This window comes from Carcharodon carcharias, chromosome X (assembly GCF_017639515.1).
Source record: "Carcharodon carcharias isolate sCarCar2 chromosome X, sCarCar2.pri, whole genome shotgun sequence".
Lineage (NCBI taxonomy): Eukaryota > Metazoa > Chordata > Chondrichthyes > Lamniformes > Lamnidae > Carcharodon > Carcharodon carcharias.
In genome coordinates, this window is record NC_054507.1 from 26,899,097 (window position 1) to 26,914,949 (window position 15,853).

The window sequence follows — 15,853 nt, forward strand, 5'->3', positions numbered from 1 at the left end:
CCTCCCACCCCTACACACACCCTCCCACCCCTACACACACCCTCCCACCCCTACACACACCCTCCCACCCCTACACAAACCCTCCCACCCCTACTCACACCCTCCCACCCCTACACACACCCTCCCACCCCTACACACACCCCCCACCCTACATCACACCCTCCCACCCCTACACACACCCTCCCACCCCTACACACACCCTCCCACCCCTACACACACCCTCCCACCCCTACACACACCCTCCCACACCTACACACACCCTCCCACCCCTACACACACCCTCCTACCCCATCGCACCCCCCCCACACCCCCAACCCTACACACACCCTCCCACCCCTACACACACCCTCCACCCCTACACACACCCTCCCACCCCTACACACACCCTCCCACCCCTACACACACCCTCCCACCCCATCGCACCCACCCCACCCCCACCCCTACACACACCCTCCCACCCCTACACACACCCTCCCACCCCTACACACACCCTCCCACCCCTACACACACCCTCCCACCCCTACACACACCCTCCCACCCCTACACACACCCTCCCACATCCCCACCCCTACACACACCCTCAACACCCCCACCCCTACACACACCCTCCCACCCCTACACACACCCTCCCACCCCTACACACACCCTCCCACCCCTACACACACCCTCCCTCACACCCCCACCCCTACACACACCCTCACACCCCCACCCCTACACACCCCCTCAACACCCCCACCCCTAGACACACCCTCCCACCCCTACACACACCCTCCCACCCCTACACACACCCTCCCAGCCCTACACACACCCTCCCACCCCTACACACACCCTCCCACCCCTACACACACCCTCCCACCCCTACACACACCCTCAACACCCCCACCCCTACACACCCCCTCCCACCCCTACACACACCCTCCCACCCCTACACACACCCTCCCACCCCTACACACACCCTCCCACACCCCCACCCCTACACACACCCTCCCACCCCTACACACACCCTCCCACACCCCCACCCCTACACACACCCTCCCACCCCTACACACACCCTCCCACAGCTACACACACCCTCCCACCCCTACACACACCCTCCCACCCCTACACACACCCTCCCACCCCTACACACACCCTCCCACCCCTACACACACCCTCCCACCCTTACACACACCCTCCCACCCCATCGCACCCTCCCACCCCATCGCACCCACCCCACCCCTACACAAACCCTCCCACCCCTACACACACCCTCCCACCCCTACACACACCCTCCCACCCCAACACACACCCTCCCACCCCTACACACACCCTCCCACCCCTACACACACCCTCCCACCCCTACACACACCCTCCCACCCCTACACACACCCTCCCACCCCTACACACACCATCGCACCCCCCCGTCACCCACCCCCACCCCTACACACACCCTCCCACCCCTACACACACCCTCCCACCCCTACACACACCCTCCTACCCCATCGCACCCCCCCACACCCCCACCCCTACACACACCCTCCCACCCCTACACACCCCCTCAACACCCCCACCCCTACACACACCCCCCCACCCCTACACACACCCTCCCACCCCTACACACACACTCCCACCCCTACACACACCCTCCACCCCATCGGCCCCCCCCCACACCCCCACCCCTACACACACCCTCCCACCCCTACACACACCCACCCACCCCATCGCACCCCTCCACCCCATCGCACCCCCCTCACAGCCCCACCCCTACACACACCCTCCCACCCCTACACACACCCTCCCACCCATACACACACCCTCCCACCCCTACACACACCCTCCCACCCCATCGCACCCCTCCACCCCATCGCACCCCCCTCACAGCCCCACCCCTACACACACCCTCCCACCCCTACACACACCCTCCCACCCCTACACACACCCTCCCACCCCTACACACACCCTCCCACCCCTACACACACCCTCCCACCCCCACACACCTCCCACCCCCACACACACCTCCCACCCCACCACACCCCCACACCCCACCCCTACACACACCCTCCCACCCCTACACACCCCCTCCCACCCCTACACACACCCTCCCACCCCCACACAACCTCCCACCCCCACACACACTCCCACCCCATCGCACCCCCCCACACCCCCACCCCTACACACACCCTCCCACCCCTACACACCCCCTCCCACCCCTACACACACCCTCCCACCCCTACACACACCCTCCCACCCCTACACACACCCTCCCACCCCTACACACACCCTCCCACCCCTACACACACCCTCCCACCCCTACACACACCCTCCCACCCCTACACACATCCTCCCACCCCTACACACACCCTCCCACCCCTACACACATCCCTCCCACCCCTACACACACCCTCCCACCCCTACACACACCCTCCCACCCCTACACACACCCTCCCACCCCATCGCACCCACCCCACCCCTACACACACCCTCCCACCCCTACACACACCCTCCCACCCCTACACACACCCTCCCACCCCTACACACCCCCTCCCACCCCTACACACACCCTCCCACCCCTACACACACCCTCCCACCCCTACACACACCCTCCCACCCCTACACACACACCCTCTCACCCCTACACACACCCTCCCACCCCAACACCTACACACACCCTCCCACCCCTACACACACCCTCCCACCCCTACACACACCCTCCCACCCCTACACACACCCTCCCACCCCTACACACACCCGCCCACCCCTACACACACCCGCCCACCCCTACACACACCCTCCCACCCCAACACACCCTCCCACCCCTACACACACCCTCCCACCCCATCGCACCCCCCCACACCCCCACCCCTACACACACCCTCCCACCCCTACACACACCCTCCCACCCCTACACACACCCTCCCACCCCATCGCACCCCCCCACACCCCCCCACCCCTACACACACCCTCCCACCCCTACACACACCCTCCCACCCCTACACACACCCTCCCACCCCTACACACACCCTCCCACCCCTACACACACCCTCCCACCCCATCGCACCCCCCCCACCCCTAGACACACCCTCCCACCCCATCGCACCCACCCCACCCCTACACACACCCTCCCACCCCTACACACACCCTCCCACCCCTACACACACCCTCCCACCCCTACACACACCCTCCCACCCCTACACACACCCTCCCACCCCTACACACACCCTCCCACCCCTACACACACCCCCACCGCTACACACACCCCCACCGCTACACACACCCTCCCACCCCTACACACACCCTCCCACCCCTACACACACCCTCCCACCCCTACACACACCCTCCCACCCCAACACACCCTCCCACCCCTACACACACCCTCCCACCCCATCGCACCCCCCCACACCCCCACCCCTACACACACCCTCCCACCCCTACACACACCCTCCCACCCCTACACACCCCCTCCCACCCCATCGCACCCCCCCACACCCCCACCCCTACACACACCCTCCCACCCCTACACACACCCTCCCACCCCTACACACACCCTCCCACCCCTACACACACCCTCCCACCCCTACACACACCCTCCCACCCCTAGACACACCCTCCCACCCCATCGCACCCCCCCCACCCCTACACACACCCTCCCACCCCTACACACACCCTCCCACCCCTACACACACCCTCCCACCCCATCGCACCCCCCCACACCCCCACCCCTACACACACCCTCCCACCCCTACACACACCCTCCCACCCCTACACACACCCTCCCACCCCTACACACACCCTCCCACCCCATCGCACCCCCCCCACCCCTACACACACCCTCCCACCCCATCGCACCCCCCCCACCCCTACACACACCCTCCCACCCCTACACACACCCTCCCACCCCTACACACACCCTCCCACCCCTACACACACCCTCCCACCCCTACACACACCGCCACCGCTACACACACCCTCCCACCCCTACACACACCCTCCCACCCCTACACACACCCTCCCACCCCTACACACACCCTCCCACCCCTACACACACCCTCCCACCCCAACACACCCTCCCACCCCTACACACACCCTCCCACCCCCATCGCACCCCCCCCACACCCCCACCCCTACACACACCCTCCCACCCCTACACACACCCTCCCACCCCTACACACACACTCCCACCCCTACACACCCCCTCCCACCCCATCGCACCCCCCCACACCCCCACCCCTACACACACCCTCCCACCCCTACACACACCCTCCCACCCCTACACACACCCTCCCACCCCTACACACACCCTCCCACCCCATCGCACCCCCCCCACCCCTACACACACCCTCCCACCCCATCGCACCCACCCCACCCCTACACACACCCTCCCACACCTACACACACCCTCCCACCCCATTGCACCCCCCCCACACCCTCCCACCCCTACACACTCCCTCCCACCCCTACACACACCCTCCCACCCCTACACACACCCTCCCACCCCTACACACACCCTCCCACCCCTACACACCCCCTCCCACCCCTACACACACCCTCGCACCCCTACACACACCCTCCCACCCCTACACACACCCTCCCACCCCTACACACACCCTCCCACCCCTACACACACCCTCCCACCCCTACACACACCCTCCCACCCCTACACACACCCTCCCACCCCTACACACACCCTCCCACCCCTACACACACCCTCCCACCCCTACACACACCCTCCCACCCCTACACACACCCTCCCACCCCTACACACACCCTCCCACCCCTACACACACCCTCCCACCCCTACACACACCCTCCCACCCCCACCCCTACACACACCCTCCCACCCCCACCCCTACACACACCCTCCCACCCCTACACACACCCTCCCACCCCTACACACACCCTCCCACCCCTACACACACCCTCCCACCCCTACACACACCCTCCCACCCCCACCCCTACACACACCCTCCCACCCCTACACACACCCTCCCACCCCAACACACACCCTCCCACCCCCACCCCTACACACACCCTCCCACCCCTACACACACCCTCCCACCCCTACACACACCCTCCCACCCCTACACACACCCTCCCACCCCATCGCACCCCCCACCCCTACACACACCCTCCCACCCCTACACACACCCTCGCACCCCCACACACACCCTCCCACCCCATCGCTCCCACCCCTACACACACCCTCCCACCGCATCGCACCCCCCTCACACCCCCACCCCTACACACACCCTCCCACCCCCACCCCTACACACACCCTCCCACCCCCACCCCTACACACACCCTCCCACCCCTACACACACCCTCCCACCCCAACACACACCCTCCCACCCCTACACACACCCTCCCACCCCATCGCACCCCCCCGTCACCCACCCCCACCCCCACCCCTACACACACCCTCCCACCCCATCGCACCCCCCCGTCACCCACCCCCACCCCTACACACACCCTCCCACCCCTACACACACCCTCCCACCCCTACACACACCCTCCCACCCCTACACACACCCTCCCACCCCATCGCACCCCCCCCACCCCCACCCCTACACACACCCTCCCACCCCTACACACACCCCCCCACCCCTACACACACCCTCCCACCCCTACACACACCCTCCCACCCCTACACACACCACCACCCCTACACACACCCTCCCACCCCTACACACACCCTCCCACCCCTACACACACCCTCCCACCCCCACCCCTACACACACCCTCCCACCCCTACACACACCCTCCCACACCGTCACCCACCCCCACCCCCACACACACCAACCCCCCCATTCCCACCACCTCGCATCACCCACCCCCACACACACCAACCCCCCAATTCCCACCACCCCCGTCATCCACCCCCACACACACCAACCCCCCCAATTCCCACCACCCCCACACACACCAACCCCCCCATTCCCGTCACTCCCACACACACCAACCCCCTCATTCCCGTCACTCACCCCCACCCCCACACACACCAACCCCCCCATTCCCGTCACTCACCCCCACACACACCAACCCCCCCATTCCCGTCATCCACCCCCACACACACCAACCCCCTCATTCCCGTCATCCACCCCCACACACACCAACCCCCCCATTCCCGTCATCCACCCCCACACACACCAACCCCCCCATTCCCGTCATCCACCCCCACACACACCAACCCCCCCATTCCCGTCATCCACCCCCACACACACCAACCCCCCCATTCCCGTCATCCACCCCCACACACACCAACCCCCCCATTCCCGTCATCCACCCCCACACACACCAAGCCCCCCATTCCCGTCATCCACCCCCACACACACCAACCCCCCCATTCCCGTCATCCACCCCCACACACACCAACCCCCCCATTCCCGTCACTCACCCCCACACACACCAACCCCCCCATTCCCGTCATCCACCCCCACACACACCAACCCCCCCATTCCCGTCACTCACCCCCACACACACCAACCCCCCCATTCCCGTCATCCACCCCCACACACACCAAATCCCCAATTCCCACCACCCCCGTCATCCACCCCCACACACACCAACCCCCCCAATTCCCACCACCCCCACACACACCAACCCCCCCATTCCCGTCACTCACCCCCACCCCCACACACACCAACGCCCCCATTCCCGTCACTCACCCCCACACACACCAACCCCCCCATTCCCGTCATCCACCCCCACACACACCAACCCCCCCATTCCCGTCATCCACCCCCACACACACCAACCCCCCCATTCCCGTCATCCACCCCCACACACACCAACCCCCCCATTCCCGTCATCCACCCCCACACACACCAACCCCCCCATTCCCGTCATCCACCCCCACACACACCAACCCCCCCATTCCCGTCATCCACCCCCACACACACCAACCCCCCCATTCCCGTCATCCACCCCCACACACACCAACCCCCCCATTCCCGTCATCCACCCCCACACACACCAACTCCCCAATTCCCATCACCCCCGTCATCCACCCCCACACACACCAACCCCCCAATTCCCATCACCCCCACACACACCAACTCCTCAATTCCCATCACCCCCATACCCACCCCCACACACCAACACTCCCATTCCCACCACCTCCCATCACCCACCCCCACACACAGCCACCCCCCAATTCCCACCACCCCTACACACACCCACCCCCCAATTCCCACCACCCCCACACACACCAACTCCCCAATTCCCATCACCCCCGTCATCCACCCCCACACACACCAACCCCCCAATTCCCATCACCCCCACACACACCAACTCCTCAATTCCCATCACCCCCATACCCACCCCCACACACCAACACTCCCATTCCCACCACCTCCCATCACCCACCCCCACACACAGCCACCCCCCAATTCCCACCACCCCTACACACACACACCCCCCAATTCCCACCACCCCACACACACCAACCCCCCAATTCCACCACCCCGTCATCCACCCCCACACACACCAACCCCCCCATTCCCACCACCCCCACACACACAACCCCCCCAATTCCCACCACCCCGTCTCCCCCCCACACACACCAACCCCCCCCAACCATCCCCACACACACCAACCCCCCATTCCCATCACCCCCACACACCAACCCCCCAATTCCCATCACCCACACACACCACCCCCCATTCCTCACACCCACACACCAACCCCCCAATTCCCATCACCCACACACACCAACCCCCAATTCCCATCACCCACCACACAACCCCCAATTCCCATCACCCACACACACCAACTCCCCAATTCCCATCACCCACACACACCAACACCCCCATTCCCATCACCCACACACACCAACTCCCCAATTCCCATCACCCACACACACCAACCCCCCAATTCCCATCACCCACACACACCAACCCCCCAATTCCCATCACCCACACACACCAACCCCCCAATTCCCATCACCCACACACACCAACTCCCCAATTCCCATCACCCACACACACCAACTCCCCAATTCCCATCACCCACACACACCAACCCCCCAATTCCCATCACCCACACACACCAACTCCCCAATTCCCATCACCCACACACACAAACTCCCCAATTCCCATCATCCACACACACCAACCCCCCCATTCCCATCACAACCCCAACACACACCAACTCCCCAATTCCCACCACCCAACCCCACCCCCACACACACCAACCCCCCAATTCCCACCACCCCCGTCACTCACCCCCACACACACTATTCCCTAATTCCCACCACCCCCGTTACTCACCCCCACACACACCAACCCCCCCATTCCCATCACCCACCCCCACCCCCACACACACCAACCCAATTCCCACCAACCCCCCAATTCCCACCACCCCCGTCACTCACCCCCACACACAACCCCCCATTCCCAACCAGACCACCAAACGCCCCCACCTCCCACTCCATCCCCCCCTCGATTCCCACCACCACATCCCACACTCAACTCCCCCCGCCACCCACTCACACCCCATCACCCACCCCCACCACCCCACACACACCGTCATTCCCACACCCACACTCCACCCCAGCCACCACCCTCCCACCCTAAGCCCCCCACAACCACCCCTCCCCCTGCCTCCCACCTCATCACCCACCCCCAACCACCCACACATTCCCACCCCCACCACCATAACTCAGCCCCTCCACCACCACCACCCTCCCATCCCAATCCCCCCGATGCCCACCACCGCAGCACACCACCCCCCACCTCCCACCCCACCACCCACCCCCACACAGACCAACACCCCCAATTACCACCACACACCTACCCGCGCATCCCACTTCTCACCCCCATTCCCACCCCATATCCCCTCACCCCGATACCCAACAACACACCACACCCCCAACACTCCCCACCCCCATTCCCACTACCACCACCCCATCTCCTCTGCTTCCCAAACCCCATCCCCACCCCAAAGGGAGTGTGGGGTAAAGGAGTGGTATCAGATCCCCCTCCCTGTCTGTGTGTGTTACAGGGTGTCTGGGGGGTAAAGGAGTGGTATCAGATCCCCCTCCCTGTCTGTGGGTGTTACAGGGTGTATGGGGGGTAAAGGAGTGGTATCAGATCCCCCTCCCTGTCTGTATCTGTTACAGGGTGTGCATGGGGTAAAGGGGTGGTATCAGATCCCCCTCCCTGTCTGTGTGTGTTCCAGGGTGTGTGTCAGGGGTAAAGGAGTGGTATCAGATCCCCCTCCCTGTCTGTGTGTGTTACAGGGTGTGTGTGGGGGGTAAAGGAGTGGTATCAGATCCCCCTCCCTGTCTGTGTGTGTTACAGGGTGTGTGCGGTGTAAAGGAGTGGTATCAGATCACCCTCCCTGTCTGTGTGTGTTACAGGGTGTGTGTGGGGTGTAAAGGAGTGGTATCAGATTCCCCTCCCTGTCTGTGTGTGTTACAGGGTGTGTGCGGGGTAAAGGAGTGGTATCAGATCCCCCTCCCTGTCTGTGTTACAGGGTGTTCATTGGGTAAAGGGGTGGTATCAGATTCCCCTCCCTGTCTGTATGTTTTATAGGGTGTGTGTCAGGGGTAAAGGAGTGGTATCAAATCCCCCTCCCTGTCTGTGTGTGTTACAGGGTTTGTGTCAGGGGTAAAGGAGTGGTATCAGATCCCCCTCCCTGTCTGTGTGTGTTACAGGGTGTGTGGGGGGGGGGGGGGTAAAGGAGTGGTATCAGATCCCCCTCCCTGTCTGTATGTGTTACAGGATGAGTGTGCGAGGTAAAGGAGTGGTATCAGAGACCCCTCCCAGTCTGTGTGTGTTACAGGGTGTGTGTGGGGTAAAGGAGTGGTATCAGATCCCCCTCCCTGTCTGTGTGTTATAGGGTGTGTGGGGGGTAAAGGAGTGGTATCAGATCCCTCTCCCTGTCTGTGAGTGTTACAGGGTGTATGGGGGGTAAAGGAGTGGTATCAGATCCTCCACCCTGTCTGTGTGTGTTACAGGGTGTCAGGGGTAAATGAGTGGTATCAGATCCCCCTCCCTGCCTGTGTGTGTTACAGGGTGTGTGTGGGGGGTAAAGGAGTGGTATCAGATCCTCCTCCCTGTCTGTGTGTGTTACAGGGTGCGTGGGGTAAAGGAGTGGTATCAGATCCCCCTCCCTGTCTGTGTGTGTTACAGGGTGTGTGTGGGGGATAAAGGAGTGGTATCAGATCCCCCTCCCTGTCTGTGTGCGTTACAGGGTGTGTGTCAGGGTTAAAGGAGTGGTATCAGATCCCCCTCCCTGTCTGTGTGTTTTACAGGGTGTGTGTGGGGTAAAGGAGTGGTATCAGATCCCCCTCCCTGTCTGTGTTACAGGGTGTGGGTGGGGTAAAGGAGTGGATTCAGATCCCCCTACCTGTCTGTGTGCTACAGGCTGTGTGGGGGGTAAAGGAGTGGTATCAGATCACCCTCCCTGTCTGTGTGTGTAACAGGGTGTGTGTCAGGGGTAAAGGAGGGGTATCAGATCCCCCTCCCTGTCTGTGTGTGTTACAGGGTGTGTGTGTGGGGGGAAAGGAGTGGTATCAGATCCTCCTCCCTGTCTGTGTGTGTTACAGGGTGAGTGTGGGATAAAGGAGTGGTATCAGATCCCCCTCCCTGTCTGTGTTACAGGGTGTGTGTGGGGTAAAGGAGTGTTATCAGATCCCCCTCCCTGTCTGTGTGTGTTACAGGGTGTGTGTCAGGGGTAAAGGAGTGGTATCAGATCCCCCTCCCTGTCTGTGTGAAACATGATGTGTCAGGGGTAAAGGAGTAGTATCAGATCCCCCTCCCTGTCTGTGTGTGTAACAGGGTGGGGGGTAAAGGAGTGGTCTCAGATCCCCCTCCCTGTCTGTGTGTTACAGGGAGTGTGGGGGGTAAAGGAGTGGTATCAGATCCCCCTCCCTGTCTGTGTGTGTTACAGGGTGTGTGTGGGGTAAAGGAGTGGTATCAGATCCCCCTCCCTGTGTGTCTGTGTTACAGGGTGTGTGTGGGGTAAAGGAGTGGTATCAGATCTCCCTCCCTGTCTGTGTGTTACATGGTGTGTGTGGGGTAAAGGAGTGGTATCAGATCCCCCTCCCTGTCTGTATCTGTTACAGGGTGTGCATGGGGTAAAGGGGTGGTATCAGATCCCCCTCCCTGTCTGTGTGTGTTACAGGGTGTGTGCGGGGTAAAGGAGTGGTATCAGATCCCCCTCCCTGTCTGTGATACAGGGTGTTCATTGGGTAAAGGGGTGGTATCAGATTCCCCTCCCTGTCTGTATGTTTTATAGGGTGTGTGTCAGGGGTAAAGGAGTGGTATCAAATCCCCCTCCCTGTCTGTGTGTGTTACAGGGTTTGCGTCAGGGGTAAAGGAGTGGTATCAGATCCCCCTCCCTGTCTGTGTGTGTTACAGGGTGTGTGGGGGGGGGGGTAAAGGAGTGGTATCAGATCCCCCTCCCTGTCTGTATGTGTTACAGGATGAGTGTGTGGGGTAAAGGAGTGGTATCAGAGACCCCTCCCTGTCTGTGTGTGTTACAGGGTGTGTGTGGGGTAAAGGAGTGGTATCAGATCCCCCTCACTGTCTGTGTGTTATAGGGTGTGTGGGGGGTAAAGGAGTGGTATCAGATCCCTCTCCCTGTCTGTGAGTGTTACAGGGTGTGTGGGGGGTAAAGGAGTGGTATCAGATCCTCCTCCCTGTCTGTGTGTGTTACAGGGTGTCAGGGGTAAATGAGTGGTATCAGATCCCCCTCCCTGCCTGTGTGTGTTACAGGGTGTGTGTGGGGGGTAAAGGAGTGGTATCAGATCCTCCTCCCTGTCTGTGTGTGTTACAGGGTGCGTGGGGTAAAGGAGTGGTATCAGATCCCCCTCCCTGTCTGTGTGTGTTACAGGGTGTGTGTGGGGGGTAAAGGAGAGGTATCAGATCCCCCTCCCTGTCTGTGTGCATTACAGGGTGTGTGTCAGGGTTAAAGGAGTGGTATCAGATCCCCCTCCCTGTCTGTGTGTTTTACAGGGTGTGTGTGGGGTAAAGGAGTGGTATCAGATCCCCCTCCCTGTCTGTGTTACAGGGTGTGGGTGGGGTAAAGGAGTGGAATCAGATCCCCCTACCTGTCTGTGTGCTACAGGCTGTGTGGGGGGTAAAGGAGTGGTATCAGATCACCCTCCCTGTCTGTGTGTGTAACAGGGTGTGTGTCAGGGGTAAAGGAGGGGTATCAGATCCCCCTCCCTGTCTGTGTGTGTTACAGGGTGTGTGTGGGGGGGGAAAGGAGTGGTATCAGATCCTCCTCCCTGTCTGTGTGTGTTACAGGGTGAGTGTGGGATAAAGGAGTGGTATCAGATCCCCCTCCCTGTCTGTGTTACAGGGTGTGTGTGGGGTAAAGGAGTGTTATCAGATCCCCCTCCCTGTCTGTGTGTGTTACAGGGTGTGTGTCAGGGGTAAAGGAGTGGTATCAGATCCCCCTCCCTGTCTGTGTGAAACATGATGTGTCAGGGGTAAAGGAGTAGTATCAGATCCCCCTCCCTGTCTGTGTGTGTAACAGGGTGGGGGGTAAAGGAGTGGTCTCAGATACCCCTCCCTGTCTGTGTTACAGGGTGTGCGGGGTAAAGGAGTGTTATCAGATCCCCCTTCCTGTCTGTGTGTGTTACAGGGTGTGTGTCAGGGGTAAAGGAGTGGTATCAGATCCCCCTCCCTGTCTGTGTGTGTTACAGGGTGTGTGTGGGGTGTAAAGGAGTGGTATCAGATCCCCCTCCCTGTCTGTGTGTGTTACAGGATGTGTGGAGGATAAAGGAGTGGTATCAGATCCCCCTCCCTGTCTGTGTGTTACAGGGTGTCTGTGGGGGTAAAGTATTGGTATCAGATCCCCCTCCCTGTCTGTGTAACAGGGTGTGTGGGGGTAAAGGAGTGGTATCAGATCCGCCTCATTGTCTGTGTGTGTTACAGAGTGTGTGTCATGGGTAAAGGTGTGGTATCAGATTCCCCTCCCTGTCTGTGTGTGTTACAGGTTGTGTGTGTGGGGTAAAGGAGTGGTATCAGATCCCCCTCCCTGTCTGTGTGTGTTACAGGGTGAGTGTGGGGGGTAAAACAGGGGTATCAGATCCCCCTCCCTGTCTGTGTGTTACAGGGTGAGTGTGGGGGGTAAAGGAGTGGTATCAGATCCCCCTCCCTGTCGGTGTGTGTTACAGGATGTGTGTGCGGGGTAAAGGAGTGGTATCAGATCCCCCTCCCGGTCTGTGTGTGTTACAGGGTGTGTGTGGGGTAAAGGAGTGGTATCAGATCCCCCTCCCTGTCTGTGTGTGTTACAGGGTGTGTGTGGGGTAAAGGAGTGGTATCAGATCCTCCTCCCTGTCTGTGTCTGTAACAGGGTGGGGGGTAAAGGAGTGGTATCAGATCCCCCTCCCTGTCTGTGTATGTTACAGGATGTGTGTGTGAGGTAAAGGAGTGGTATCAGATCCCCCTCCCTGTCTGTGTTACAGGGTGTGCGGGGTAAAGGAGTGGTATCAGATCCCCCTCCCTGTCTGTGTTTGTTACAGGTTGTGTGTGTGGGGTAAAGGAGTGGTATCAGATCCCCCTCCCTGTCTGTGTTACAGGGTGAGTGTGGGGTGTAAAGGAGTGGTATCAGATCCCCCTCCCTGTCTGTGTGTGTAACAGGGTGGGGGTAAAGGAGTGGTATCAGATCCCCCTCCCTGTCTGTGTGTGTTACAGGATGTGTGTGTGGGGTAAAGGAGTGGTATCAGATCCCCCTCCCGGTCTGTGTGTGTTACAGGGTGTGTGGGGGGTAAAGGATTGGTATCAGATCCCTCTCCCTGTCTGTATCTGTAACAGGGTGTGTGTCAGGGGTAAAGGAGTGGTATCAGATCCCCCACCCTGTCTTTGTGTGTAACAGGGTGGGGGGTAAAGGAGTGGTATCAGATCCCCCTCCCTGTCTGTGTGTGTTAATGGGTGTGTGTGGGGGGTAAAGGAGTGGTATCAGATCACCCTCCCTGTCTGTGTGTGTAACAGGGTGTGTGTCAGGGGTAAAGGAGGGGTATCAGATCCCCCTCCCTGTCTGTGTGTGTTACAGGGTGTGTGTGGGGGGGGAAAGGAGTGGTATCAGATCCTCCTCCCTGTCTGTGTGTGTTACAGGGTGAGTGTGGGATAAAGGAGTGGTATCAGATCCCCCTCCCTGTCTGTGTTACAGGGTGTGTGTGGGGTAAAGGAGTGTTATCAGATCCCCCTCCCTGTCTGTGTGTGTTACAGGGTGTGTGTCAGGGGTAAAGGAGTGGTATCAGATCCCCCTCCCTGTCTGTGTGAAACATGATGTGTCAGGGGTAAAGGAGTAGTATCAGATCCCCCTCCCTGTCTGTGTGTGTAACAGGGTGGGGGGTAAAGGAGTGGTCTCAGATACCCCTCCCTGTCTGTGTTACAGGGTGTGCGGGGTAAAGGAGTGTTATCAGATCCCCCTTCCTGTCTGTGTGTGTTACAGGGTGTGTGTCAGGGGTAAAGGAGTGGTATCAGATCCCCCTCCCTGTCTGTGTGTGTTACAGGGTGTGTGTGGGGTGTAAAGGAGTGGTATCAGATCCCCCTCCCTGTCTGTGTGTGTTACAGGATGTGTGGAGGATAAAGGAGTGGTATCAGATCCCCCTCCCTGTCTGTGTGTTACAGGGTGTCTGTGGGGGTAAAGTATTGGTATCAGATCCCCCTCCCTGTCTGTGTAACAGGGTGTGTGGGGTAAAGGAGTGGTATCAGATCCGCCTCATTGTCTGTGTGTGTTACAGAGTGTGTGTCATGGGTAAAGGTGTGGTATCAGATTCCCCTCCCTGTCTGTGTGTGTTACAGGTTGTGTGTGTGGGGTAAAGGAGTGGTATCAGATCCCCCTCCCTGTCTGTGTGTGTTACAGGGTGAGTGTGGGGGGTAAAACAGGGGTATCATATCCCCCTCCCTGTCTGTGTGTTACAGGGTGAGTGTGGGGGGTAAAGGAGTGGTATCAGATCCCCCTCCCTGTCGGTGTGTGTTACAGGATGTGTGTGCGGGGTAAAGGAGTGGTATCAGATCCCCCTCCCGGTCTGTGTGTGTTACAGGGTGTGTGTGGGGTAAAGGAGTGGTATCAGATCCCCCTCCCTGTCTGTGTGTGTTACAGGGTGTGTGTGGGGTAAAGGAGTGGTATCAGATCCTCCTCCCTGTCTGTGTCTGTAACAGGGTGGGGGGTAAAGGAGTGGTATCAGATCCCCCTCCCTGTCTGTGTATGTTACAGGATGTGTGTGTGAGGTAAAGGAGTGGTATCAGATCCCCCTCCCTGTCTGTGTTACAGGGTGTGCGGGGTAAAGGAGTGGTATCAGATCCCCCTCCCTGTCTGTGTTTGTTACAGGTTGTGTGTGTGGGGTAAAGGAGTGGTATCAGATCCCCCTCCCTGTCTGTGTTACAGGGTGAGTGTGGGGTGTAAAGGAGTGGTATCAGATCCCCCTCCCTGTCTGTGTGTGTAACAGGGTGGGGGTAAAGGAGTGGTATCAGATCCCCCTCCCTGTCTGTGTGTGTTACAGGATGTGTGTGTGGGGTAAAGGAGTGGTATCAGATCCCCCTCCCGGTCTGTGTGTGTTACAGGGTGTGTGGGGGGTAAAGGATTGGTATCAGATCCCTCTCCCTGTCTGTATCTGTTACAGGGTGTGTGTCAGGGGTAAAGGAGTGGTATCAGATCCCCCACCCTGTCTTTGTGTATAACAGGGTGGGGGGTAAAGGAGTGGTATCAGATCCCCCTCCCTGTCTGTGTGTGTTAATGGGTGTGTGTGGGGGGTAAAGGAGTGGTATCAGATCCCCCTCCCTGTCTGTGTGTTACAGGGAGTGTGGGGGGTAAAGGAGTGGTATCAGATCCCCCTCCCTGTCAGTGTGTGTTACAGGGTGGGGTGTAAAGGAGTGGTATCAGATCCCCCTCCCTGTCTGTGTGTGTTACAGGGTGT

The 15,853-nt window shown here is 60.3% G+C and overlaps 1 protein-coding gene across 1 annotated transcript in view; it reads left to right on the forward strand.

Moving 5' to 3' along the window:
- LOC121273255 (RE1-silencing transcription factor-like) overlaps positions 1-12,527 on the forward strand; it is a 147,957-nt gene extending 135,430 nt beyond the window's left edge. The window contains exon 4 of the mRNA XM_041180285.1: positions 12,514-12,527. Within this exon, the coding sequence (XP_041036219.1) occupies positions 12,514-12,527 (14 nt within the window). The remainder of the gene's footprint in view (positions 1-12,513) is intronic.
- The last annotated feature ends 3,326 nt before the right edge of the window (positions 12,528-15,853 follow it).